At 40.5% G+C, this 27,808-nt stretch overlaps 1 protein-coding gene across 1 annotated transcript; it reads left to right on the forward strand.

Annotated features, from left to right (window-relative positions):
• Positions 1-123: 123 nt before the first annotated feature.
• ORAI2 (ORAI calcium release-activated calcium modulator 2) lies at positions 124-27,738 on the forward strand. The gene is made up of 4 exons (XM_072138170.1): positions 124-261; positions 374-720; positions 13,222-13,460; positions 22,158-27,738. Exons 3-4 carry the CDS (start codon positions 13,236-13,238, stop codon positions 22,704-22,706), a joined length of 774 nt encoding a protein of 257 aa, XP_071994271.1. The 5' UTR covers positions 124-261; positions 374-720; positions 13,222-13,235; the 3' UTR covers positions 22,707-27,738.
• Positions 27,739-27,808: the final 70 nt, after the last annotated feature.

Raw genomic sequence — 27,808 nt, forward strand, 5'->3', positions numbered from 1 at the left:
AAAGAAAAACTACACCGAAAACCGCCGTGTGAAACCATCTGTATTTGGTTGTAAACCAGGATGCTAACAGTTAAAGTCCCTGTGTCTGCTGGCAGTATCCACGCATTTGACTGATGACAATGTCCTTCCTTGTGTTTTCGCTCACTCTGACACGGTGAAGTGGCTGCGGACATGCGGACATGCAAACAATATCTTATTACAACCGCCAAATAGCAGCGCAGGGAGGTGACCTGACTAATCCCTCCAAACAAAGGTCTACAGGTAGAAGGGTTGTGTGTTGTGTGATATAGTAAGCCATCGCTAGGGGTGTTGGCGATATTTTATTCATAGTGCTTTCCTTTTTAGAATGTTCTCTTAACTCTTTCCTTTCCAGAGTGCACAGCTTAGAGGGAGCACAGCCGAGAAGATACAGATGGTGAACATGAAGAACTCCCTGACTAATCAGAGCAAAGGACACAGAGAGCAGCAGGGAAGACAGGAGCATAGCCAATCCTCATGCAGGTTACATGGGGTGTAGAACACGCTGTACATGCAGCTGGAGGAGGAGGAGATGTCTGTGTGTTACTGTCTGATCACGTGATCTGCTGCATCAGTCTCGGGCATGGCTGGCATGTAGTGATGCTGCTGCTGCAGGGCCTTGACACACTGGAGAAGGGGAGGCTACTGGGCATCCTGGCACTGACTACTTACCGCCTGCACTGAGTGATAGGGTGGAAACTGGTAAGTACCTCTTCTTCTTATTATTGTTATACTGTTATAATAAACAGGAAGCAATTATAACAAGTGGATTAATGACGGCGTGAAACACAGCACATTATATATTGGTGCTATCTATGCTTATAGCAGCATTCATATAATACTAAATACATGCAAAATAATTGACTACATACACATCTATAGATACTATAATATTATATTTTTTGCTTTATCTCTTAACTGCGGTGTAACACTAGAAAAAAACAGCCTAATACACATAGTAGTTTCCCAGGATGATGTAAAAAAATATATGGAGCAGATACTATACACTGCAATGCAGCCGTCATATGACGATAGCCACAGTATACTAGCTTCTTAATAAATAGTAGCTAAGGTGAGTGAGAATTCATCAAGTTGTTCCTGGAAACATGTTTCCTTATTTTGTGCTTTTTTGAGGTTTGTTATTCTTGTTATGCTTACTTTATGTAGTATTGTGCTGTATTCATGGCGCCTTTTTGTTGCATAGTCTAAATGTATCTTTGTGGTGTAATTTATCATGTTGCCCTTTCAACAATTGCGCAACTGTATAAACAAAACATTAGAAATACATTATAGTAGATTGCGTAAAACCGATCAATTTGTGAGAAATTCTGCAAATATGTGCAGCAACGTTAAAAGGGGGCGGACATACATCCAATCTTTTTCTCAGTTAATACACTTCCTCAGTATTATTTTTATAGCTAAGTGTGTTTTATAGTGTGAACATTTGTGGACCTTTTACACTAGAATGGGATCTAAACATGGTTTACTATGAATGTACAAGTGTCTATATACTGTATAGCCTCAGGTTTAGTCGCTGTGTAGGGAACTGTCTGTGTACATTCCCTGTCCATAGGTAACTATGGTTGTAAGTATATACCTTGTATGTGGACTACTACCCCCTATCAACTCTACAGGAACTGAGATTAATGTTCGTGGACTACAATACACTACAACTATTTAATTGATAATTCTTATACATTCTTGAAAATAAATAATCCACTCAATTCGCAAGTAAAAAAGTGTACATATATATGTATACTGCACAGTTAAAGGGGTTGTAGCAAGTTTGCAAGTTAAAGTTTAAGAAGCGGATTGGTGCGGTCCCAACTGCTGGGGCCACCATGATCATTCTGAGAACTGGGGTGGCGTTGCCTCTAGGGCTATCTGCAGGGGTATAACTACAGTGGTAGCAGCCATAGCAGCTGCTATGGGGCCCGCAGTGTCAGGGGGGCCTCGGCAGCCGACCTGACAAACTAAAGAGTGGAGGATGTGCCCCATTATATGCATATTATGCTGAACATTGTACATAATATGTATATAACCGTGCACATCTTTCACAATACACACCTAGTTAGCATACTAGGGACAGATATGTGGCCTCTGATAACCACTGTGGGAGAAGTTTACTTTGTGAGTATATACGTATGTCAGTATAAATGTAGGTATGTTAATGTAATGATATAAATATGTGATGCGAATATGCTGCATGTTTTTGTATATTTTCTATATACTCTATATGTGTTGTGTATATCATGTATTTGTATATGGTGTATATACTGTATGTCTGTGCTGTATGTCTGTATATGGTACTGTATGTGATGTGTATACACTGTATATGTGTGTATATGCTGTATATTAAAATCCTGGCAACGCCATTATGGATTAGATCACCACCCCCTGTGAGCTCATCGTGGGGAGGTGATCCATTGCCATGACAGCCTTGGGTCTTACGAAGACCGGAGGCTGTCTCATTTAACCAATTCATTACCATGTGCGATTTGCCCATTGCAAACAATGAGGAAAATCCCCAAACATGTTTGGTATCACTGCGTCCCAAAATGTCTGATCTAAATATACAAAATATAACGGTTATTCCCTGCATTTAACCCCATAACAGAAATTAGCGCCCAAAGTCGATAATGCTACTTTTTTGCCATTACATTTCTATTAAAAGTGATTAAAAGGCTGTACAGCTCTAAATATGGTAGCATTGAAAACGTCTTCAAGTCTCAATAAAATTACACACTTCTCCATACACCGAAGCATGAAACAGTTATTAGCCCCAGAAAATGGCAAAATGAAGAATTTTTCCAAGTGTTTCCAGAGCCTCTTAATGATGTATTTTGATTGGTTGTTACAATTAGCAGGATATGTCTCTCCTCCCCCTGCCTGTGTAATCTAGCAGCAGCAGGAAATGCAGGGGGAGATCTGCTCTTCTCATTGTAACAACCCGTGAAAATGTATCACTGAGGGGCTCTGGAGACATCCCCCAGAGCCACTCAAGCTCATTAGCATAATTTCAAAAGTTGATTTTAGAAGGGAAGAGACCATGGATAACAAATATAAGAAGATTACCACAGTCACGGTGCCTAGATCTATGAGTAAGTGCCTCTGATTTATCATGAGGGATTTTGATGGTAGATTTTTGTTAATATCAACGTCATGGGTTCAAGTCCCAAGTTCAGTGGATCAAGGGGTCAAACACTCAGAATCAGGGCTAATAATAGCTGGAACCCAGGTATGAGTACATACTGCCGGGCTGTGATGCACAGGTCTCCTGTACAAGGCGCTGGTGTACAAGGTGTGTGTAAATGTATGTATCATAATAAAACATGCTGGTGACTGCATGAAAAAAGATATGGGTAATAGTCTCTAATTAATTTATTTTTATTGTAATAAATGCTGCACTATTTTATTCGGTGACCGGTGACAGAGCCAAACTATCTTAAACATGATCAACATCATAAAATACAGATCAGATAAGATCAAATCAAAATTTATTGTAAAGGTCTTCTTCATGTAGAATCTCTAATCTGCCTACAGCAAGAATACGATTGAAACATGGACACTTATTATACAAAAATTTGTCCCAGAGACAATTAGAGCAGGGCCGGCTCCAGGTTACAGTGGGCCCCTGGGCGAAAGAGCCTCAGTGGGCCCCTTAACAGTGAACTCATGTGGTGGCATGACCCTGGCAGCTGAGCTCAGACACAGTAAAAGACAATCATATTTCAATTACATCGGCAACAAGGATGCCGTCGCTGATGTAATTAAATTTTCTGATCAGGAGCGTAATGGGCTCCATAGCAGACCATTTCCTTAAAAACACATGCATGTTTTTACACAATCACAATCATTTTTACACTCATATACGTGTCTACAGATTTATACACACATACAGTATATACACATCAAATTTACAACATACACACAGATATACAGCATATACACACACACACACACATCCTGTATGTACAGCATATATATGCACGAATCCCATATATACAGCATACACACCAAATATATATACAACATACACACGCATCCAGGATATACAGCATATATACGTACACATCCAATATATACACACAGCACATACGCAGATATACACATGCATCCAGTATATACAACACATACGCAGACATACAGCATATATAGACACGCATCCACTATACACAACACATACGCACAGATATACAGCATATATAGACACGCATCCAGTATATACAGCACATACGCACAGATATACAGCATATATAGACACGCATCCAGTATACACAACAAATACGCACAGATATACAGCATATATACACACGCATCCAGTATATACAGCACATACGCACAGATATACATCATATATACACACGCATCCAGTATATACAGCACATACGCACAGATATACATCATATATACACACGCATCCAGTATATACAGCACATACGCACAGATATACATCATATATACATACACATCCAGTATATGCAGCACATACGCACAGATATACAGCATATATACACACACATCCAGTATATACAGCACATACGCACAGATATACATCATATATACATACACATCCAGTATATGCAGCACATACGCACAGATATACAGCATATATACACACACATCCAGTATATACAGCACATACGCACAGATATACAGCATATATACACACACATCCAGTATATACAGCACATACGCACAGATATACATCATATATACATACACATCCAGTATATACAGCACATACGCACAGATATACAGCATATATACACCATACACAGCATATATACACACATCCAGTATACACAACAGATATACAGCATAAATACACAAAAAACACATATACAGCACATATACACACAAACACATACAGTATACATGCATTTACATATGTAACAATTATACTTACCCCAGCTGGATGTCGCTCGGTCGGAACGTGGTGGCAGGATCAGGAAGAAGGTGGACAGCGCTGTGAGGTGCTAGGATGGGCCAGGCCGGGCACAAGTCGGACGGGACGCAAGGTGTGCGGGCTGGCGGGGCGCGAGGTGTGCGGCCCGGGACTGAGGCAAAGCGCGCAGGCCGGGCAGGGCGCACGGCGCGCAAGCCGGGCCTGACGCATGGCTCAGGACGCGACACGTCACAAGAGAGGTGGGTTGGGCAGGGCAGAGGGCCCGCCCCACTACCTCTCCGTCCGCCCCACTACCTCTCCGCCCGCCCCACTACCTCTCCGCCCGCTGGACCGACCTGCGGGCAAGTAGTAGATTGTGGTGGGCCCCTTTGGAGCTCCGGGGCCCCGGCACTTGCCCGGGTCAGCCGGGTGCTGACGCCGGGCCTGAATTAGAGTTTCAAAATTTTCTGCTTTCTTGGGACCAAGGATGATCAATAAAGCTTCATTACAGACACCTTACAGCTGAGCTTTGCAGGTTGTGACTAAAGTAACATCCAGAGAGCCTCACGAGAGGTCCGTAACCATAGGTTGTCTGTAAGTCGGGTATCCTGTAATCACATATTTTTTTGAATTTCCTGATAATTTCTACTTTTTCCACCTTTGATGTTGTTGTGGTCTCTTGTTTTATAAAACATGAGTTACTTAGAACAGGAAATTATTATCTGCAGATATTATCAGTTGTGACATATGTTTGAAACAGTACTTTAAGGGCTGTGTCCGATAAGCACTATAAAAAATATACGGTATGTAAAAACATTTTAACTTCAAAGGGAACATGTCACCGAGTTTTACCACTAAACTACTAGTCCCATCAGGTACAGTATGAAATGTCTTTTCTAGAATTTTCTGTTTAATGTGAAATCTCACCCATTACATATAAAAACCATTTTCTCCCAGAAGCGTAACTTGAGGGGGTGCAGAGGTTGCGGTCGCACCAGGACCCAAGAGGTTTAGGGGGCCCTTATGGTGTCACTTTCCCATATGAGAAGACTATTACTATAAACCATACATTATATTCGGGGGGCCTGGCCCAGACTTTGCACTGGGTCCCATTAGCTTCTAGTTACGCCACTGTTTCCTCCAAAATCATGCAAATATGACTCTTCTCATCCCATTTTCTTACGACATGAGTCAAGTTTGCAGGGGTAGTGTCACTTCAGTGATCTGAAATATGAGATCCTTATCTTTAATATAACACAAAAAGCATCTTTCCAGGTCCTGTAGAACAGAAGATGATGGCTTATTGACACTACCCATCGAAGAACTAAACTTAACTCATGTCATGTGAAAATGAAGTGAGAAGAGTCATATTTTCCTGACTTTGGAGGTGAGATTTCACATAAAATAGGGAATTCTAGAAAGGACATTTCATCATCTCCCTGAAGGGGCTGATAGTATAGTGGAGTAAAAGTTGGTGACATGTTCTCTTTAAATAAATGGAACTATGGCTTATCTTATTGTCTACATAGAGCGTACATTACTTGTGTTGGGTTGTGTAGTGCTGCAAACACCATAGCTTCAGAAATTTAGATGTACATCTTATCAGGTTTATAATCATCATGAGAAGCAGAGAATGGCGCTAAATGCTGTTGCAATAGGAAATTTGACGAATCAGTTATTCACAGAGAATTTTATTTACTGAATGAAAAAGTCAACATGAGTCACTATGATAGATTTCACCCATCTTTGGATTACCTGGTCTAAGTTCTCATTTCTACATGTGGTTCAGTACTTTGCATTAGTATTTGCAAACCAAAATCAGCAGCCATTTAAAAACAGAACAGGTGCACATCCTTCTATTATATTCATACCTCCCCAGATGTAACATAATAAATATAGATTCCAGCCTATGTTACATACTGAGTTTTATTAAACACGTGTAGATGTACACTTAAGATTCTTAAGGTGGAATCATATCTGTGAAAAGCTGTATTTTTGTCAATAACAGTGAATTTGAAAATGTTTTATTTTTTTATCCTGCGCAGCACGGTGGCTTAGTGGTTAGCTCTACAGCCTTGCAGCGCTTGGGTCCTGGGTTCAATTCCCATCCAGGTCAATATCTGCAGAGAGTTTGTATGTTCTCTCTGTGTTTGGATGGGTTTCCTCCCACACTCTAAAACATACTGGTTGGGTGAATAGATTGTGAGCCCCAATGGGGACAGGAACCGATTTGGCAAACTCCGTGCAGCACTCTTCTTAAATACCTGTGCAAGCAGTTTGCACTATATAAATAAAGGAATTATTATTTTTAAGAATCTTTGTGGGAATACCCCTTTAAATCACTTGCTTATGTATTACAATTCCTTTTAAAAAGCTTCTTCCTCTTTTTATTTTCAATGTTTTATCTTTATTCGCTGTGAAGTGTCTCGGCGAAGTCATTCATTCCTGATTTGAGGTGCACGGCCAGCAGCAATATTGGCTTCCCACACTGTCTGCCCTTCTATCTCACGGTATGACTAATGGCCTCTGCTTTTCCTAACAATTCAGCAGCACCCATCAAATAGAAAAGGCGGAGGTGGGAGTTGCCCACCCTCCTTGTTTAAAGCCAAAAAAGTTGTTTTTGTGTACAGCTGGAGTACGGCTTCTAAATATCCAAGGTTCATACTGTATCTAAAGATAACTAAATGAAAAGGGCAAAATGTATCAGTGTCCTGGTATAGAGCGGCACATCCATCGCATCTAATCTCCCGATCCTAGGCCTCCCTGTGATGTATATTTGCTCTTTATGTGATTTTAATCTCACGGGATTGAAGGCTGTTTGTGCTTGTCATATTAATACAGTGCGTATCCACTCCATCTGGACGATCACTTACCCTGTCAGCGGAGGATCATTTATAAATAGCATAAAATAGTCTGTGCAACATAAGAAAGTTTCACTTTTTTAACTCTATGTTGACTCTGAACGTCCATTTACTCCTTATTTATGGACATTTTCATAGTTCCAGGTTGAAATAAGGTGTTATTTTAAGCATCATTTTACTATTTCTAGAAATGGCAAAAAAACGCCAATAACTTACTGACAATGCTGTAATCAATTGACTGGCTGTGGATGACAACACTGTTACCATTGGCTGTGTTTCTGGATGAGGTGGACAATTATGCGGACAGTGATTGGTTGTCTTTCTGGCTGAGGCAGACAACACTACAGCCAGTGATTTGCTGTATTTCTGGCTGATGTAGACAATGCTGCAGCCAGTGATTGCCTGTATTGCTGGCTGATGTGGACAATGCTGCAGCCATTGATTGCCTGTATTGATGGCTTTGGTGGACAATGCTGCAGCCAGTGATTGGCTGTATTGATGGCTGATGTAGACAATGCTGCAGCCAGTGATTGGCTGTATTGATGGCTGATGTGGACAATGCTGCAGCCAGTGATTGGCTGTATTTCTGGCTGATGTGGACAATGCTGCAGCCAGTGACATGCTGTATTGCTTGCTGATGTGGACAATGCTGCAGCCAGTGATTGGCTGTATTGATGGCTGATGTGGACAATGCTGCAGCCAGTGATTGGCTGTATTGATGGCTGATGTGGACAATGCTGCAGCCAGTGATTGGCTGTATTACTGGCTGATGTGGACAATGCTGCAGCCAGTGATTGGCTGTATTACTGGCTGATGTGGACAATGCTGCAGCCAGTGATTGGCTGTATTGATGGCTGATGTGGACAATGCCGCAGCCAGTGATTGGCTGTATTACTGGCTGATGTGGACAATGCTGCAGCCAGTGATTGGCTGTATTGCTGGCTGATGTGGACAATGCTGCAGCCAGTGATTGGCTGTATTGATGGCTGATGTGGACAATGCTGCAGCCAGTGATTGGCTGTATTGCTGGCTGATGTAGACAATGCTGCAGCTAGTAATTGGCTGTATTGATGGCTGTGGTGGATAATGCTGCAGCCAGTGATTGGCTATATTGATGGCTGATGTGGACAATGCTGCAGCCAGTGATTGGCTGTATTGATGTCTGATGTGGACAATGCTGCAGCCAGTGATTGGCTGTATTGATGTCTGATGTGGACAATGCTGCAGCCAGTGATTGACTGTATTGATGTCTGATGTGGACAATGCTGCAGCCAGTGATTGGCTGTATTGCTGGCTGATGTGGACAATGCTGCAGCCAGTGATTGGCTGTATTGATGGCTGATGTGGACAATGCTGCAGCCAGTGATTGGCTGTATTGCTGGCTGATGTAGACAATGCTGCAGCTAGTAATTGGCTGTATTGATGGCTGTGGTGGATAATGCTGCAGCCAGTGATTGGCTGTATTGATGGCTGATGTGGACAATGCTGCAGCCAGTGATTGGCTGTATTGCTGGCTGATGTGGACAATGCTGCAGCCAGTAATTGGCTGTATTGATGGCTGTGGTGGACAATGCTACGGAAAGTAATTGGCTGTCTATCTGGCCAAGGCAGGCAAATCTGAAGTCACTTATTGGCTACCATGCTGGGCAAGGCAGACACCACTGCGGCCCGTGATTGGCTACCTTTCTGGCGGAGGCAGACAATGCTGTGGACAGAGATTGGCTTTATTTCTGGCTGATGCAGACAACACTGCAGATAGAAATTAGCTTTATATCTCCATGTGTTGAGAAAGGCCAAAAAACTAGGACCTATTTTACGGACATTTTTGCATTTTTTTACTACCATGATTCTGTTTTAAAAAATATTCTGAAACAGACTAACCTTTTAATAGAAGAAGATGAAGGAAAACGGGTTGACAATGAATTTGGACAATCAGCTCAAGTGAATTTTGAGAGAAAATGGCATATTCCAAGAGGGCATGAATATCCATGAAACACTATGATATGTAAATAGGGTTACTATTCTTTTACATTATGTATTGTGGTTTTCCGGCTTAGTCATGAGAAAGATAAAAATCATCAATGGTTAATAATCTATACTCAGATTATATATAGCAGAGGTATTTGTGTATATAGTGATATGTAGAGCCTCCTTTCTTGCTCTCAGATCATGTCCCTGCCCCTAATTGCGGATTTATTTCTTGATTACTAATTAGGAGAATGAAGACATAACATGTTTTAAGAAATATTAAAAAACCACATCCAGCTCTGCCAAGTGCTTTGAGCTTGTATATTGGCAGCCAAGTGCTTAAGCCATTCATGTAAATATGATGTGACTGCGCTAAACGTTTTCCATGTGTTCTTTATCATTGTCTCTGTTCCCTGTAATATATGACATCCCCTTTGGGAATACTGCCCCAAAACAACAAAAAAACTTTAAAAATATCTGTATGTATAGTGTATGTAGATATAAAGATGTATAGTGATCTTATTACAGAACTTCATTTCTGTGTGTGAGATGTATTGAATGAATGGATGGATATAGTAATGTTACAGTCAAAGTGTTTATGTTGTAACTGTCCTTACAATATATTCTAAATCAAAATAATGTTATTCAGTTGCAGATATGAAAACGCTGTATAGTAAAATAGTTTTTGGCTCTCGACAGTTTTAATGGGAATCTACCAGGAGTTATTGCCCAAGGAGAAATGTGTAATCATATCCGTGTGTGTTTTGCTAGTAGCACCAGGACTTATATTCCAGGATTGTTCCTGGAGTTTGGAGAAATCTTCTGAAACTGTATATATGTTCCGTAGCCGGAAACTTTATCAAAAAGATCTGTGGATCTATAAGTAAAAAACTGTAACCTACATAAGGAGCTCTGCTTCTCGTGCTGTCGACAGAGACCTTTAAATCGCATTTCACCCTTGACTAACTGCGTAATATACGCCACGCATTGGTTAATCGTTCCGTTTTAGTGAGCGTGTGGGTTGGCTCATGTGGGCACTTTATACACGTGAGGTATTTGGCACATACTGGTGCTAAAGCTTTTACTGAGCTACTTAACTAAGCAAGACGTACAATAAATATTGTACTGTGTATATTATCCTGTCAGCCATTGTTATTATTTCATTCTCGGGTTACCCCGTAATGTCCAATTACAACCAGTGTTTCTAAAATAATGGCTCATTTACTATGTGTTAAGCATACAGTATAAAGAAACTCACACTTTATAGTGTCGTTATTGGTGTTAGACTGAATTATAGAGTATCACTTATCAGCTCCATGGAAACCTTCCAATGTCACCTGTGTGTAAATACTATAAGGGCCGGATGTTCTTTCCTGTGATAGTTAGTGATTCCCATGAATGGGAACTGCACAGTAGAAAGTCTCCTATTACCCAAAATAAGTAAGAGATGGCAGCTTAGTGACACTTATTATCAGGGATTGTGAATTACGGTAAATACAGTACCTCATATCTAATAAAAAATGGGCACTTTGCCATTGGATAGTGGCTTGGCTAACTCTACCACCATCATGAACACCTTTCCCATAATACTTTATTGCAGAGGTTGTCTAGGGATTTATATGTATGGCTTATCCATAGGCCAGGCCATGGATATCTGATCAGTGGAGGGCTGACATAACATCGGTATTATTCTTCTGTTTGAGATTAGCACAAAGCAGGGACCCAGAAGCAGTTGGGCATTGCTGATCTCAGCAGTTTTGATCGAACCTACTGATGATCTCATGTGTATGGGGGCCTCCTGACTCTGTCCCAGCGGCAGATATAAGGGAAGACAAGAGCCAGACACTTCAGTTTCAACATGTTGACTTTTTTTCATTGAAGAAGGTCCTGCCATTGTTTTTTTCCCTCTACTTGTAGAGAGTAAATGTGCACTGAGCTGAGCATGCCTGCCTGTGGAGTAATTAAAGGGGTTGGCCACTTTAACTCAAGTTTTTGTAATGTGTGTGTAAGTGCAGGCGGAAGATATTAAGTAATTTACCAATGTACATCTATTAAAAGTTCTGCTCCGCTTTCTTGATGTGTAAAGTGAAGCCTCCTGTCTTTTACCTCATCAGCCAGACATTCCTTTCCATAAAATGGCTGCAGATGGAGCGTCATGTGATATCTATCTGTCCATGAACAATCGCCCTGCCAGGACCTTATTGTAGTATTTATGAATATAAGATTAAGGTCCTGGCAGGGTGATTGTTCATGGACAGATAAGATCACATGACCCTCCATCTGCAGCCATGTTATGGTCAGGAATGTCTGGCTGATGAGGTAAAAGACAGGAGGCTTCACTTTACATATCAAGAACTTTTAATAGATGTATATTGATACAATCCCTTATATATTGACCCCCAATTTTACACACTGGGGGTCAATTACTAAGGGCCCGATTCGCGTTTTCGTGACGTTTTACCCAAATATTTCCGTTTTGCGCCGATTTTCCTTGAATTGCCCCAAGATTTTGGCGCACGCGATCGGATTGTGGCGCATCGGCGCCGGCATGCACGTGACGGAAATCGGGGGGCGTGGCCGTACGAAAACCCGACGGATTCTGAAAAACCGCCGCATTTAAAAAAAAAAAAAGTGTTGCGAAAATTGCACTTACCTTCACTCAGCCCGGCTCGGTGTATTCCAGTGTGTTACGATGTTCTTCAGCGCAGCAGCGCCACCTGGTGGACGTCGGAGGAACTACCTTAATAAATCCCGTCTGGACCCGAATCCACCGCAGAGAACGCGCCGCTGGATCGCGAATGGGCCGGGTAAGTAAATCTGCCCCACTGTTGTGATGTGGGTTCATCTAGCCATTATAAAAGGCAATCACTCAGGTTTCTGGCCACCTTGAACTAGATCAGCTCTATGTACACCCTGGTGTAATGAATATCCAAATATTCCCAGACCCCTAAGTCTTAAAGGGATATTCCTTTAGGTTGCAACTTTCAAAGTAAAAATACTACACATACAATGAATTTCATACATAAAGCATATACATAACACTACACTTGTATTTGAAAATAAAAATTGGCTTAACTAACTCACAAGAAACACTAACTCATATAGCTTGGCTTCAGCCATGCATCACCTGGCATCAATGTACTGCAGGCTACCCAACCCCAGCACACCCAGGTAATATGCAGGTAAGAAATAATAGTGGGCATAGACAAAGGTTTTGCTGGCCAGCGGAAGCAGAGAGGTAGACACACAAACAAACAAACTTGTTCAATATTCACCCCCGAACACACACACATAACCAAAAGCATGACGTAAAGTGGCCAACCCCTTTAAGCGGAAAGTTTGTCAGCCATACAATAATTTCACCATCTAATGTGTTTTGGCACCCTAGACTTACTAAATATTTGTCTAGGCTTATTTTGTTATTACAATATAATACTGTATTATTGATATACTTTTATATTCAATTCATATTGTTTTTGTTTCTAGTATCATTAGCAACCATGAGTAGCGAACTTAATGTTCCAGTGGATCCCTCCACCCCAGCGGTCTCCGAGCGTGGCAACAAAGGTATGGACTACAGAGACTGGGTAAGGCGCAGCTACTTGGAATTGGTGACATCCAACCATCACTCAGTACAGGCCTTATCCTGGAGGAAGTTATATCTTAGCAGAGCTAAATTGAAAGCCTCCAGCAGGACATCAGCTTTGCTTTCTGGATTTGCTATGGTAGGTTTTTTAGTTTTTTTGTTAATTCATTCATCTCTAAAGAATTGATTGTATTATAATGGAGTCTTCCAGAACTGAAATATAAGGATTTGGATACCGGTGACCCAATCCTTTGATTACAGTAATTTTTTGCTTTGATCCCTAATCCCTATTTATACCTTTTTTAAAAAAAAGTTTTTTGGGATTTCTTTTAAATATTTGAATATTATATTCTGTTGTTATCTTATCTAAAACACCTAGCACCCCACAATATCACATTGGTACAGTTTGTTATGTGCCTAAACATTGTCTATAACCCTTTGATAAATGTGAATCAATGTGTTTAAGGTAATGATCAGGTTGGGGATTGGATCATCCCCCCACCATTTAACATTTGGTAACAATCAGTCCTGGCACCAATCGCAGGTGTTAACTCTTTAATTGCCCCTGGCAAAGTTGGTGGGGAGCATTTAAATGTAGATTGTGCACGGTGAAAATGGTGACGTGCAGCATTTAAAGGGTTAGCAAATGCGATTGGTGGTGGTAATTAGCAGGGAAACTAGAACCAACCTTGACCATAATTTTGAGGTTCATTTTGAGGAGAATCTGCATGGTTCAGTTAATCACTAATTTTGGGCAATTTACAGAGATATTTTTGTCAAACAGATTCATAAAAATTCCCCAGTGTATGCAGATGGAGTTACACAGCTTTGTGCATTGTCTAGTGGCTGAGCCGGGTTACTGCAGCTCTGCTAGAATTCACTTGATTGTAAGCTTGGTCCCAGTAACCTGCTTTGTGTGACACCTATAGCTACTGTATACCAAAAAGGCTAAGAACGCTTGAAGAATGGAAACCACTATCGCAAGAGCCTGGCCCTAAATCCGCCACCCACTCAAAAGGCAGAAAATAATTTTTAAATAGCAAATATAAATCTTCAGTGGTGTAAATTAAAGCTGATGGGTCCCAGTGCAAAGTCTGTGCCTGGCCCCTCACTATAATGTATGGTTTATAGTACTAGTCTTCTCCTATGGGAAAGTGAGACCTTATGGGCCCCCTAAGCCTCTTGGGCCGTGTTGCGACCACCCCTATAGCTCCTGTTTCCACTTTTGAGTTCTTATTTTGTGTGTTTTATAGATTTTTATTAATATGGATGCTCAATGTTGGATATATTGATCAAATTAAATGTTACTATACAGGCAGTCCCCGGGTTACATACAAGGTAGGGTCCAGAGGTTTGTTCTTAAGTTGAATTTGTATGTAAGTCGAAACTATATTTTATAATTGAAGTTCTAGACAAATTTTTTTCTTTTGTCCCAGTGACAATTGGAGTTTAAACATTTTTTGCTGTAATTGGACCAAGGATTATCAATAAAGCTTCATCACAGACGCCTTACAGCTGATCATTGCAGTCTGGGACTATAGTAAAGCATCCAGAGAGCTTCACCAGAGGTCACAGTGGACAGAGGGGTCCGTCTGTAACTATGGGTTGTCTGTAAGTCGGGTGTCCTTAAGTAGGGGACCGCCTGTATATAAATAATGGAAAAAAATACGTTTAGTCACTGATAATGGGTGGAAACTGTAAAATTTGTCATTTTCCTCCCATAATAAATATGATCAGATGAGTATGTCATCACTCGTATGGTGAAGACATTGCAGTCAGTAGAAGGAACATGTTGACATTCGGTAGATATGTTGTACATTTTCCTGCCATCTGCAGATTTACAGTATCTTTTAAAAAGCCATCAATATTTCAGCTATTTTAGACACAGGAATAATTGTGGTTTTGAGCCTTGGACTCGTAACACAGTCTGAAGACAATGTTTCATTTTCCTCACTAAATAAGGAAAATTTTATTGTCTTGGAGCGTCATCTTTGATGCTCGACAGAACATCATGGATTTCGAAAAGAATGTTTGAGACGATCAATTTAACATTGTGACAAACTGCCAAAACAGGTTTTTATGTTACTAGGCCGACATAATAATTTGTGAAATAAATGAATTCCAAAATAAATGAGTCATGGAAATTTCTAGTCATTGTGTGATATTTCTCGTGTTCCACCATATGCTCCAGTGTTTTTAGGCAGTAATGATGTAGACGATAGTGAAACGACTGGTTCTAGATAATAAACAAGGAAGAAGAAAAAACGGAAGCACTTGTACTTGATATATGAAGTGACAGAGAAGATCAGAAAATAAATACTATATGTAATGAATTTGGGAAAATGGAATCACTGTGATTGGATACTTTTAATTTGAATTCATGCTCTATAGAAAATCCCAAAAATTAATTAATTTAAAAAAAAAATCAATTTCCACAACATGTGAAAATGTATATTCAGTGTCGGACTGGCCCACCAGAGTACCAGAGGATCCTCCGGTGGGCCCTGGTTGTAACTCAGTATTGAACTCTAAAGGTCCAGCAGAAAATAACCCAAATTGGAGGCTGCTAGGGGTCGATCAAAAGTGTGCTCCCAGCTTAATTTTTTCTGTTGGGCTCAAGGAACTCCAGTCCAACACTGGGTACATTGACACCTTTTGAGACAACATAACAAAATTGCATAAAAAATTGATTCCTAGAAACTGGTCTTCTCAAGCAAGAAAGAACCAGCATGTATAATATATAATGGAATTGCAGATCTGTCACAGGAAATCTGGTGTAGGTAAAAAGGGCTCTTCTCGGAGAGGTAAACTATTAGTAAGTTTCACTGAATTTACTAAATACAAAAGTAATATTCCATTTAATTAACTTATATTGCTTGGATTTATGTGAAAGGGACCCTGTCACTATATTTCACCCCATGGAACCACTAGCTCAGTCAGCTAAGGTATGAAATGTCCTTTCTAGAATTCCATCTTTCATGTGAAATATCACCCATTTAACTATTAAAAAAAAATCTTCTGCAAAGTCATGTGAAAATGAGCAGAGAAGAGTCATATTTTGCATGCAATGAGTCATGTTTAGAAGCTGCAGGGGGAATGGCACTTCACTTCAGAGGCTCCCATCATTATTTCTATAGTACCTAGAAACATGCTTTGGGTGTCATTTTATAGATTGCTCATTCTGTGAGCTGGAGATATGGACACTAAAACATGTAGCTGGAAATGCGAGCTGCAGAAAAAGATCCAGTTATCACCTATTTCTTTAAGTGTCCAATGGAAAGAAGCCTTGATTTTGTCTATTTTGTACAACATTTTGAGGCTTGAGTTGGCCGCTTTCAGTAAATAATTGATATTGTTTGCGTAATGAAAAGGTATACAATATAATTTCTGAAAGAATTCTTCATGCTTTTCTAGAACTCTTTTGTGGATCTCTGCTTGCTGTCCTGTTATAGAAAGCTTCCATGTTTACTTTCAGTGGATAGTGATGGTCATGTGATGGACATGAAGGTGCATAAGCCGTTAGTATCACAGAGTAATTAGAGATGCGTGTTATAACGAGCCATGCACCTCATGTCCTTCATAAGACCATGGATAAATGGAAATATAGAAGCTTTCTATATAGGACAACAAGCAGATATCTTAAAAAACATGAAGGATTGTAACTAAAAATATATTGGAAAATTGTATAACTTTTTATTACACAAACAATATCAATTATTTGTTGAACGTGGACAACCCCTTTAAGCTTTTAGAGCACCACTTCCATTTTAAAAAGTGCTTAGTCTTAGTGGGTGAATAGAGGGAGGTGGAGCAACCCCCTGTCTGACATATTTTCTATCATTTATGGCAGAAATATAGTGGGAATCTATACCAGTTTTCTATCTTAGAATGTATTGTTTATGGCACAGAGACACCCACTGTTATCAAGAGACATTTGGCAGCTTTTCCTTCGTCTGTTGTATTTAATTTTGCCATACTTTTTCATCTATGTTATTTCTCATATTTTTTTAAAGTGGTGTCAAAAACTTAGGTCATCCAACAAAAAAGATTTTCATGAAACTAACAAATTGATAAAAAGTAAAGAAAAAAGGATTGTTGGAATGCAAGGAAAAATGTAAAATTTCTCTTCGCCTGTAACTCATAGTGAAGGGGTTAACTATCCTTGTATTAAGTCAGTGTTTATGTGGATGTGTAAACATTGGTTCTCATGGGATGAAAGTCCAGCTTCTTCATAGATGGAAACCATTTACTATACATATACATAAGATAAGGCATAAAAATCCAATACAAAGCAGCAGCTTAGCCCTTCTCATAGGTCCAAATCATCATGGCATTAGATTATAAAAACTTAGGACAACATTTGGATAGGGGATAACAATCAAATTTGTTAGATTCACTCCAAGGCCTCTTCCCCGCGAGCGAGTTTGATGCATTTAACTTAAAGTGTAACCGTCATTTCAAAAAACTTTTGATATGTTGTAGGGCAGGTAATTTTAAGCACTTTTGCAATTGGATTAGTTACCCGAATCTTGCTCCTACCTCTTGTATTCTGCAGACTTCCCCTAGATGGCAGTGACTGCTCAGATAGCTGTTACTATGGACATTCTGTCTTCATAAAGAAGACTATGGAAGAGGAGACACGCCCCCATCCCTCTCCCTGCACACAGCTGTTACCTCATGTCTGACAGGAACACTGACTAATGTAATAACCAAACACCTACACTTATCTTTCCCTCAGCTTTCCTTACACCTGTATACTATATAAACAAATAATCCACACAGACAGAAACTGCAGCCTCCCCTCCCACCATCACCTCACACTCCACAGGAAATGGCAGGAGAGAAGAGACTCCAAGCTGTGCCCTCATGTGCTGTATTGAAGTTTTACTTACATAGTAGGTACATAGATAGATAGATAGATACTGTAGCTAAAGCTCCAAGGAGACTTTTTCTAGATAGATAGGATATGCATTGATAGGTAGCTGTGGTGTCATTGGTCAGCAGCAGGCGCTTGTGATGAGGTGACAGGTGGCAGGCTCCGCCCCTCCATCTTGCTGATTGTAGTTTTTTTTTGAGAGCTGGAAACCCTGGTTGCTATGGGCCAAAAGAGGTACTAAATGAGGACCGAGAGGCAAAATACTTTGAGGAATGATTCCCAGGGATACCTGGAGCAGAATTATGTATTTTAGGTTTTTTTTGCTCAGAATGACGGTTACACTTTAAATCAAAATCGCATCATGTGCTTCCTGTAATTTACAGCCCGAACGCTAGAAACCAGAACTGTACTCAGCATGTCAGTTCAGTTCCAGTTTCGTTCTGGTCGGACATTGCAGCATACACATGATGTGAGTTTGAAGCATCAAACTCATTTGTGGGCAAGAGGCCCAAAATATATTTAGTATACTTGTATTCACTTGTATTCAAAAAGTTTTCAAATATTAGGTCACATTTACTTACCCGGTCCAGTCCCGATCCCTTGGCGCGTTCTCCGACGCTGATTCGGGTCTGCCGGGCCCGATATCCAGCAGATCCTGTATATTAGGATGACGCGTTTCGGAGATGAATTACCTCCTTCATCTGATCACCACCACAGCACTCCAGCTCCATAAGGATCTGATGAAGGAGGTGGTTCACCTCCAAAACGTATCATCCTAATAAACTAACGTTAACCAAACGAGCTATTGTGTGGGCCCAACTTGCATTTCCTACAATCCATTTCGGTCACAATTCACTGGCACTGTCAATATAGAAAGGTCAATAAAGAAAGTCATAATTGAAAGACTTGCAATTGTTCTCTTTTATTCAACCATTCCTGATTTTGGCTGAAAATAACTGAAGGAAATAACTGATGATCTAATGGAGATGTGAATTGGGCCTAATTCTGCAAAACAGGTCAGTCACTCCAGTTTTAGAGCCAGTTTTCAGACATACATACTAACGCACGCTCTTTAAGTTTAATCTGAGGAATTCCTTGACTTTCCACCATTTGTCGTAATACAGTGGAGAGGTGATAAAGACTGCTGTATGAAATGCCACTTTTGTTAAATATTTCACACTATTAGGCTATACACACAGGAACGTGTGCCTTTCACTAACCGTAAACAATGGATCCATCATCTGTTTCTTCACCCCATGCGTCATCAGCTGGTGAGCTAGGTACTAGTGCTAATGACAGTAGAAGAGAACTGTCCATGCCTCAAATATGGGCAGGGATTGGACTTGCTCCAATGCAGCCGGGTTACACACGGGCTGTGGAAACGATTATTTGTGTGAGCCCATAAAGTGATACAAGGACATGTGCTAGCTGTTTTAAACAGTCAGTACATCTCTAAAATGCACAGTCGTCTGCATGTAGCCTTACTTTGTTAATTTTCCAAAAGTTGCACTTAAGCAACCAAAAATAGGCCCTTTGGCCATAAAATATAGCCTTTATTTGTTATGATGCAATAAGAAGATCTTGGTTCAGATCTGTTTTAAACAAGTATGGCTGTGCATGTGCAACACCCCTGCCAATACATAGGCAGGCTGGTAGTTGCGAATAGCGCCCTCTCCGGGACAGGAGCTGTTAGGGCGAGTTGCAAACCCTCTATGAAGGTTATAGAACCTGGGCATTGTGTGATAGCAGTTGTAGATTCTGCCTGGAAAGGCAATGGTTAAATGGGTATAAGTATTTATCCAATTATGTGGCTGTATTGTAATCTGGAATGTGATTGGAGAGGTGCTACTACCTGATTATGGGAGAGTATAAAACCCCTGTCTGTCTGTCTTAGCTGTCTGTCAGCACTCTGACCTCATGGTCTGTCCTAGCTGGTCTGTTCTTAGACAGAGTGAATAGAGAAACATTGGGGGTCATTAACTAAGGGCCTGAATCACGTTTTTCCGTCAGATTACCCAAATTTTTCCGTTTTGCGCTGATTTTCCCTGAATTGCCCCAGGCTTTTTGTGGACGCGATTGGATTGTGGCGCATCGTCGCCGGCATGCGCGCGATGGAAATCGGGGGGAGTGGCCATAAGAAAACCTGACGGATTCAGAAAAAATGCTGTATTTTTTTAAAAAATGCGCTTACCTGCACCCGGGAATAGCTTGCTGAACTTCAGTGCACTCCAACGGACTTCAGCGCAGCAGCGACACCTAGTGGACATCTGGCGCACTACCTTAGTGAATCGCTGGAAGACCCGAATCCTCCACAGAGAACGCGCCGCTGGATTGCGACAGGACCGGGTAAGTAAATCTGCCCCATTGTGTGCAGCACACCTTCAGTACTGCCACAGAAACCAATCCCAGGAACGGAGTCAGGAGACTCTAACCCAGAGCTGCAGCTTCCACAGTTTGGACACAGCTCCATCTAAATTATCCCAGCCTGCATCTACTATCACTCTGGTGCACTATTCCTGTGGACCACTCTCCACGACCACTCCAGTACCAGAATCCAAATCTGCTGTTTGACCATTCTGGCCCGTTGCCTGCTACCTGTTATTCAATAAAGAACTGTGAGTTGATTTGCACAATGTTGCCTCTGTCTGATCCCTGGATACGGCTGTCTACCACCATGGGCTTCCCCATCCATTACCCAGGGACCCATCTTACAGACACTCAGGGGTTGCCCCAGGGAGAAACAAGCCAGCCACTCCAATATTCTGGCCCCTGCTGCCTCCAGGCAAGGCCCCGGCGGTGGGATATTGCATATGTATATAGTGACTATTTAACCAATAGTGGTGGTGGTAACTTTATTTTCAGTATTCAACGAATTAGCACTTGGTCTTCAAAAAATGTGTGCTTTTACAATGGTATGTTTTTTCAAAACATCATTTTTCCTGATGCTAGATAATAGTTTTGTCCTGCTTCTAGATTAAGCAGACATGCACATGTATCTCTTTGCCCTGCACAGCCAGATTTAGTAGATATACACACTTTCTTAGTCTTACAACTAGCATAGATAGACACGCACACATTCCTGCCCGTAACGTTCATGGACACGATTGGCGAATAACAGACATGCACCCACATATGATGTCACAAAGCAAAGTTATAAAAGACGGACGTCAGCAAACGGCTGACGTCACGATCTCTTCGACAGGGGGACATGGAGCCGATGCCAGAGCCACAATGGATAGAAGAGGACCTGCCGGGGGCGTCGGAAGGTGAGTACACTGTTTTTTTTTCTTTACTCGAGTATAAGCCGGGGTGAGGTTGCGCATTTTTTTTGCTGAAAAACTCGGCTTATACTCGAGTATATACGGTAAGTGAATTTAGGGCTGGCTATTCAAGTGCTCTAAGGAATATCTACCAAATTCTTTTGTAGCCTTACTTTGTGAACAACCCATACATGGCCAATCTTGTATTGTTTGAGTGGAAATCTTCTTCAACAAAACCTATATAATCATAAACACTAAACAGAAAGTAAACCACTATAGAATAATAAACATAAAACCTCCATATGGACTTCGGAAACTTGCCCCCAAAGTACATATGCAACATCAACGGAGTAAAGGGTGGAAAATGTGAAAGTGTAGTACATAAGCTAATAAATACATAAAATCCCAAATGTAATGTTATTTTGGGATCATGTGTTTTTACTGGAAGGAAAGTTTGCTTTTCATGTTGTTTTATAAAATGTCAGTGTAGTGGTGGGAAAGTCCTTGCTCGAGCAGGAAACATGTCTTGTTGTTTAGCAAAAATTACAAACTGGCCATTTGCCAGAGGCCTATCGTCTGAGCACTGACATTCTCAAATCTTTTATCTTCTCTCTATTTTGCAACAAGTTATACAACTTTTTGATTATATAACTTTGATTACATTACTTCACATTTATCAATTTTTTATGTTGTTTTTCAGGTGGCAATGGTTGAAGTCCAGCTTGAGATGAAGTATGATTACCCCAAACCATTACTCATTGCATTCAGTGCCTGTACCACAATACTGGTGGCTGTCCACTTATTCGCACTCCTGATCAGCACCTGTATACTTCCTAATGTTGAGGCAGTGAGTAATATCCACAACTTGAACTCTGTCAACGAATCACCCCATGACCGCATGCATCCTTATATTGAACTGGCTTGGGGTTTTTCCACTGCTCTTGGGATCCTTCTGTTTCTTGCTGAGGTGGTTCTCTTGTGCTGGATAAAGTTTTTGCCAATAGACTCTCCGCAAGTTCGCAATGAAACCGCCTCGGCACAGAGGCAAAGTTCAGATGCAGGATTTACCTCTGCATTAGTGTCCACCATCATCATGGTACCTGTGGGCATTATTTTTGTCATATTCACAATTCACTTTTATCGCACACTGGTAAGACACAAAACAGAGCGCCATCACAAGGAGATTGAAGAACTCCACAAGATAAAAAACCAACTTGATGGACATGACCGAGGTGTAAATGTGGTGTGATGTTTAATGGTCAATAGACGTAGGGTCGTACACAAGTCTTTAGTACTCAACACTCTTCAGTGTTGGGTTTCAGCTGACATGAATTGTTCCAAGCTGCGGATTATATCGGCCTTGTCACATTGAAGACAACCGGGTGTAGAAGGAACAAAGTCTAAAGGGAAAAGTTACATTGTTTACAAATGGGGCCTAAAGTGCTTACTTAAAAACAGCATAAAATTATATAGAAATGTTTTGTTAGGTCCCAAAATGACTACTAAATGTTTTAAATTCTGTGCATTTTTTGTCAGACTATTTGCAGTACTTTTGCATAGCTGGTATATCCAAGAATCATCTATAGCCACTAAAAGATCAGACAGAACTATATTTAGTGATTGTAAATCATTCACTAAATACTAAGTCAATGACAAAGCGTTCCTATATCGGTAACAGATATTCTCTATAGGAAAGCAGGATCTGCCATTGAGTGCTCACCAGCACCACCCCAAGGGATATGCCGCATTACACCGTTTAAACTTAAAGGAAATCTACCATTTGATGTTATGCATTATGAACCAAACATACCTGGAGAATGCTGTAGCTACGCTGATGCAGAAACATATCTTGTTTAATCCCTGAGCTGAGTGGTTTTGCTTAAAAAAAATATTTTTCTTGAACTATCCAGACAAGACTTATCAACATGACCTGGATGACTTACACACAGCAGCTGGAGGATGGTGAAGTGATTGATTACTTCTGCCTTTCAGGCACAATACAGTGATTACATCACTTACTGAAGCATTGCGAGAGGAGAAGCGCCGAGCCAGGCAAAGGAGCGACAGAGCCTCACTATCCTGAATATTATAATAGTTTTTTCAGCAAAACCACTCAGCTCAGGGATTATATGGAATCCATATACAAAGGACTTAAATTATTATTATCAAACTAGATGGGTGCATCATTCGTTTAGCAAGGTTTTATATATACAGTAATATATAGAGAGAAATAGAGAGAGCACTGAAATGTGTGTGTATATACATATAGAGTACATGTATATGTATATATATTTAATGCCTGAGTCTGCACAGTGAATTAGGCATAGTGGTATGAAGAATACTGGATAACCAATCATATATTATAAAAGTAACTATATACATTATTTCATTTTTTTAAAACCTTCAATATATGGGACAGAAAAACAATATATGTTAAAAATAGAAGTCTAAATATAAATGTATTGTGTAATTTATGTATTTGTTCTGAATGTATATTATAATTGCATATTATTATTATTTTTTTATACTTTGTGTTCATTTACATGGATAAATCTTTGCGGTAACTTAATATGGTGCCTTTTGAACTACCAGTAAATGGCAGTAGCTATTTTTAATACATTCAATTTTTCAGAGAAAAGAGCCAGGTATGTTCTAAATTCCTCAATCTCGGAAATAACCTGACTAAATAAATTATTTTCTAAAAAACTAATAACAAACTATAAGGTCGAAAAACCTCAAGAATGCACCAGAATACACTGTTAGTATTGAACATGCTAATAGACTTCCAATTTGGATTGTATGGTACCTCTTATACACATATATTTAGCGTTCGTCTGGCCCACCTTGGATCCTTGGGTACAGGTTGTAACCAATGCCGTGCCTCAGAGATATAGCAGAGGATAACCTAATTATGTGGCTGGTAGAGTATATGATTTAGGGGTTAATGGAATGTGTGCCCCCAAAATAATTTAAACTGCTGGGCCCAAGAAACCCTAATCTGACACTGTCTTAAACGCATGTGATTCAGCAGTTCAACAGTAGGGACTATAGTAGTGGTTGACCATGTAAAGTATATGGGAAAATATTAGACAAGGAATGGGCTGTTAGATTCCAACCACCTGATCCATTTGTTGTAAGAAGATAAACCGTGACCCAAATTGTCCAAAAGTGGTGGACAACCACCTAATATGGACGGCTCTAATAGTAGACACAAACATTGTGCACTCTCCTACATGGTTTTCAATGGCAACCCTCTTAGATATACTTAGATATACTGGTTTGGTCTTAAACCTTGTGTCACTGCCTGAGAAAAAGAACACTTAAAATATTAAATTTTAATTCAATCAATTTAAAAAAAGGGCCACTCTTCAGCCACTAGAAATTCAGTATATCAGGCATATTCAGTGTATGTATTGGGGATCGGGACTATGTTGCTACTCCCACTCACATATATCACCCCCTTTTTTTATTATTATTGTTTCCTAATTGACATACAACTGACTAAAAAATGTGTCACACACACGCAGTCATGGTTTAACCAGTTTAGGTCACTGCATACTGCTAACACACAGTCCACCAGTAGAGTGCTATTCACATTGACTATAACTTGCACTCTAACTAATCCTATGTTTGTCCTCCGCCTGACGCGTTTCTACACTCCCCAGCAGGGTAGTGTGTCATCAGAGGCTTAAAGGTAGAACCTATAGGATATCGCCGATACACAGAATCATATTTATGTGTGTATCGGCCGGCGTCACCCGGCACTTAAACCTGCATTATGTCATAAGGCCTCTTGTAGGTCATGCTTGATGTCAAGGGAGATGCCTTACATGGTAGCTAAAAGAGGCGTGGTGTTCCTTATCCCATCCTGGAAAACTTTGCATATTTTTCCATAGATTCGGGCACAGTTGGAATTTTTTCTTCTACCCCAACCATTCCGAAGGAATCAGAGCTGTAATTCCAATATTCTAAAAAGGATCACTACTGGCAGGTGGGCAGTCCTGTGATGGAGAAGGCAGCATGGCACCACCCACTTGCCAATAGAGGGCCTAATCAGCACATCAAATTGTACTCCACTGATTGGAAATAGTGATTCCAAGATTGAATCTGTTTTAGTGGCATCTATTATAGGAAATAAAGAGTTGGATTTAGTGGAAAAGGTGAGAGGTTCTCTTTAAGGAAATTTATTCAATGACATTTTCAAGGTAATTTACTTATGTTTTGTCTACATGATCAGGTGAGATTGATGGCAGATAGTGATGTGGGAATGAGACAGCTGATACACCTGGTAAAGGATCTTGTAATATTCCACAAGCCATGCAATACAAATACATGGTCCAGTGAGTAAGCACATAACACAGTTTTGCCATCAGCACTTATGTAGCTATATAAATACCAAGTGTGTGCTCGTAGCAAACTGCTGCTGTCACCATTTATACTTCCATCTATTTATATTCCCAGTTTTATTGCCAGCTTATTACTACCAGAAGCCTGGATATACAGTACTGGATGATCCCTTATACTGTAATGGGATTAGTATTTCCTAACTCTACACTCACTATTTAGGGTTTCTCAGTATATTGTAGGGAAAGTCTATTTTTCATAATTAACCCTTTTACTATTTTTCATGTAAACTGGTTTAGCCATAAAACAAACTATGACATCAGGTAGTGACGATGGATCATGAGCAATGCACCATATAGCTGTGTACAGTACTGGGAAGGACACAGTTTACAAGTGTTTAGTGTACATTCAGTCGGTTAGGTAAGTGCTTGTTCAGACTGTATCACCTTTTAAGCATCATTTACTTGTTATGTTTTTGAACACAACTTGTAAATCTGTTATAAAACTCATGTGAATCCACATGTAATTGTAATTTAGAATTCATTGGGGGAGATGGGACTGATGGAGGGCGAGCAGGGGTATAAATGCCTGATCCACCAGATTTACTATAGTTTCCACCAGAAAACCGACAGAGACTTTGGCAAAAAAAAAGCTATAGAAAAAAAAATTCACTCGTATCCACTGTGAGGCCGAACACCAAAACCTCAGCAGGGGAAAGACAGGCATTGAAAACGCCCATTGTTTGCAATTTAGTATTCTGCACTGATTGACAATCTAATACCAGTATCCCCCAGGGTATAAGTTTTTTTTACTTTTTGGCTTAAAAATAATTTTTTCCACTGCTGTAGTTTCAACGCTAACTGGTTACCAGGTTGTCTCTACTTCCATTGACCATCTTGATATAGAATGACTTGCCTTGAATTGTCAGTTAGGGTTACTGGCCGTTTCTTGTGGTATCAGGATGGGATTAGGAAGTCGAGACAAACTGGGACTAGTTAAAGAACATCTACCACTAGGATCAAGGATTGTAAACCAAGCACACTGACATACTGGTAAGGAACCTGGAACCCCTCAGACTCATTTGCATTATTTTAAAAGCTTTTTTTCTGTAAAAATCTGAGCAAAATAAGTTAAAAGAAGAGCAGATCCTGCCAGAGGGGGCACACACTAGTATGTCAGTGTGCTTGGTTTACAATCCTTCATCCTGGTGGTAGATGTCCTTTAACTCCTTAACGCTCTGCGCCGTAGCTCTACGGCGCAGAGGTATAAGGAGTGTATGAAGAGGGCTCACGGGCTGAGTCCTCTTCATACAAAGGTGGGGGTTTTTGCAAAATGCATAAAACCCCCACCGCTAATAACCGCGGTCGGTGCTTGCACCGATCGCGGCTATTAACCCCCTAAACGCCGCCTGCAAAGTCGCAGGCGGCGTTTAAAAGACGGCGGCGCGTGGGCGCCGCCATCTTTTTTTTGATCGCCACGCCCCCGAACGTCATCGGGGGGTGGCGATCAGTTGCCATGGTAGCCTCGTGTCTTCTCTTGACACGAGGCTATCTGGCAGCTGCATATTCGTTACAATGAGCCAGTGGCTCATTGTAATGAATGTGCTGCAAAAATGCCATATATTGCAATACAGAAGTATTGCAGTATATGGTAGCAGCGATCTGACCATCTAGGGTTAATGTACCCTAGATGGTCTAAAAGATAGTGAAAAAAAAAAGAAAAAAAAAAGTTTAAAAAATAAAAAAAATTAATAAAATATTAAAAGTTCAAATCACCCCCCTTTCCCTAGAACGGATATAAAACATAACAAACAGTAAAAATCACAGACATATTAGGTATCGCCGCGTCCCAAAATGCCCGATCTATCAAAATATAAAAACGGTTACGGCCGGCGGTGACCTCCGAGGCGGGAAATGGCGCCCAAATGTCCGAAATGCGACTTTTACACCTTTTTACATAACATAAAAAATGAAATAAAAAATGATCAAAATGTCGCACAGACCTCAA

The sequence above is a fragment of the Engystomops pustulosus genome, chromosome 2 (assembly GCF_040894005.1).
Source record: "Engystomops pustulosus chromosome 2, aEngPut4.maternal, whole genome shotgun sequence".
Classification (NCBI taxonomy): Eukaryota; Metazoa; Chordata; class Amphibia; order Anura; family Leptodactylidae; genus Engystomops; species Engystomops pustulosus.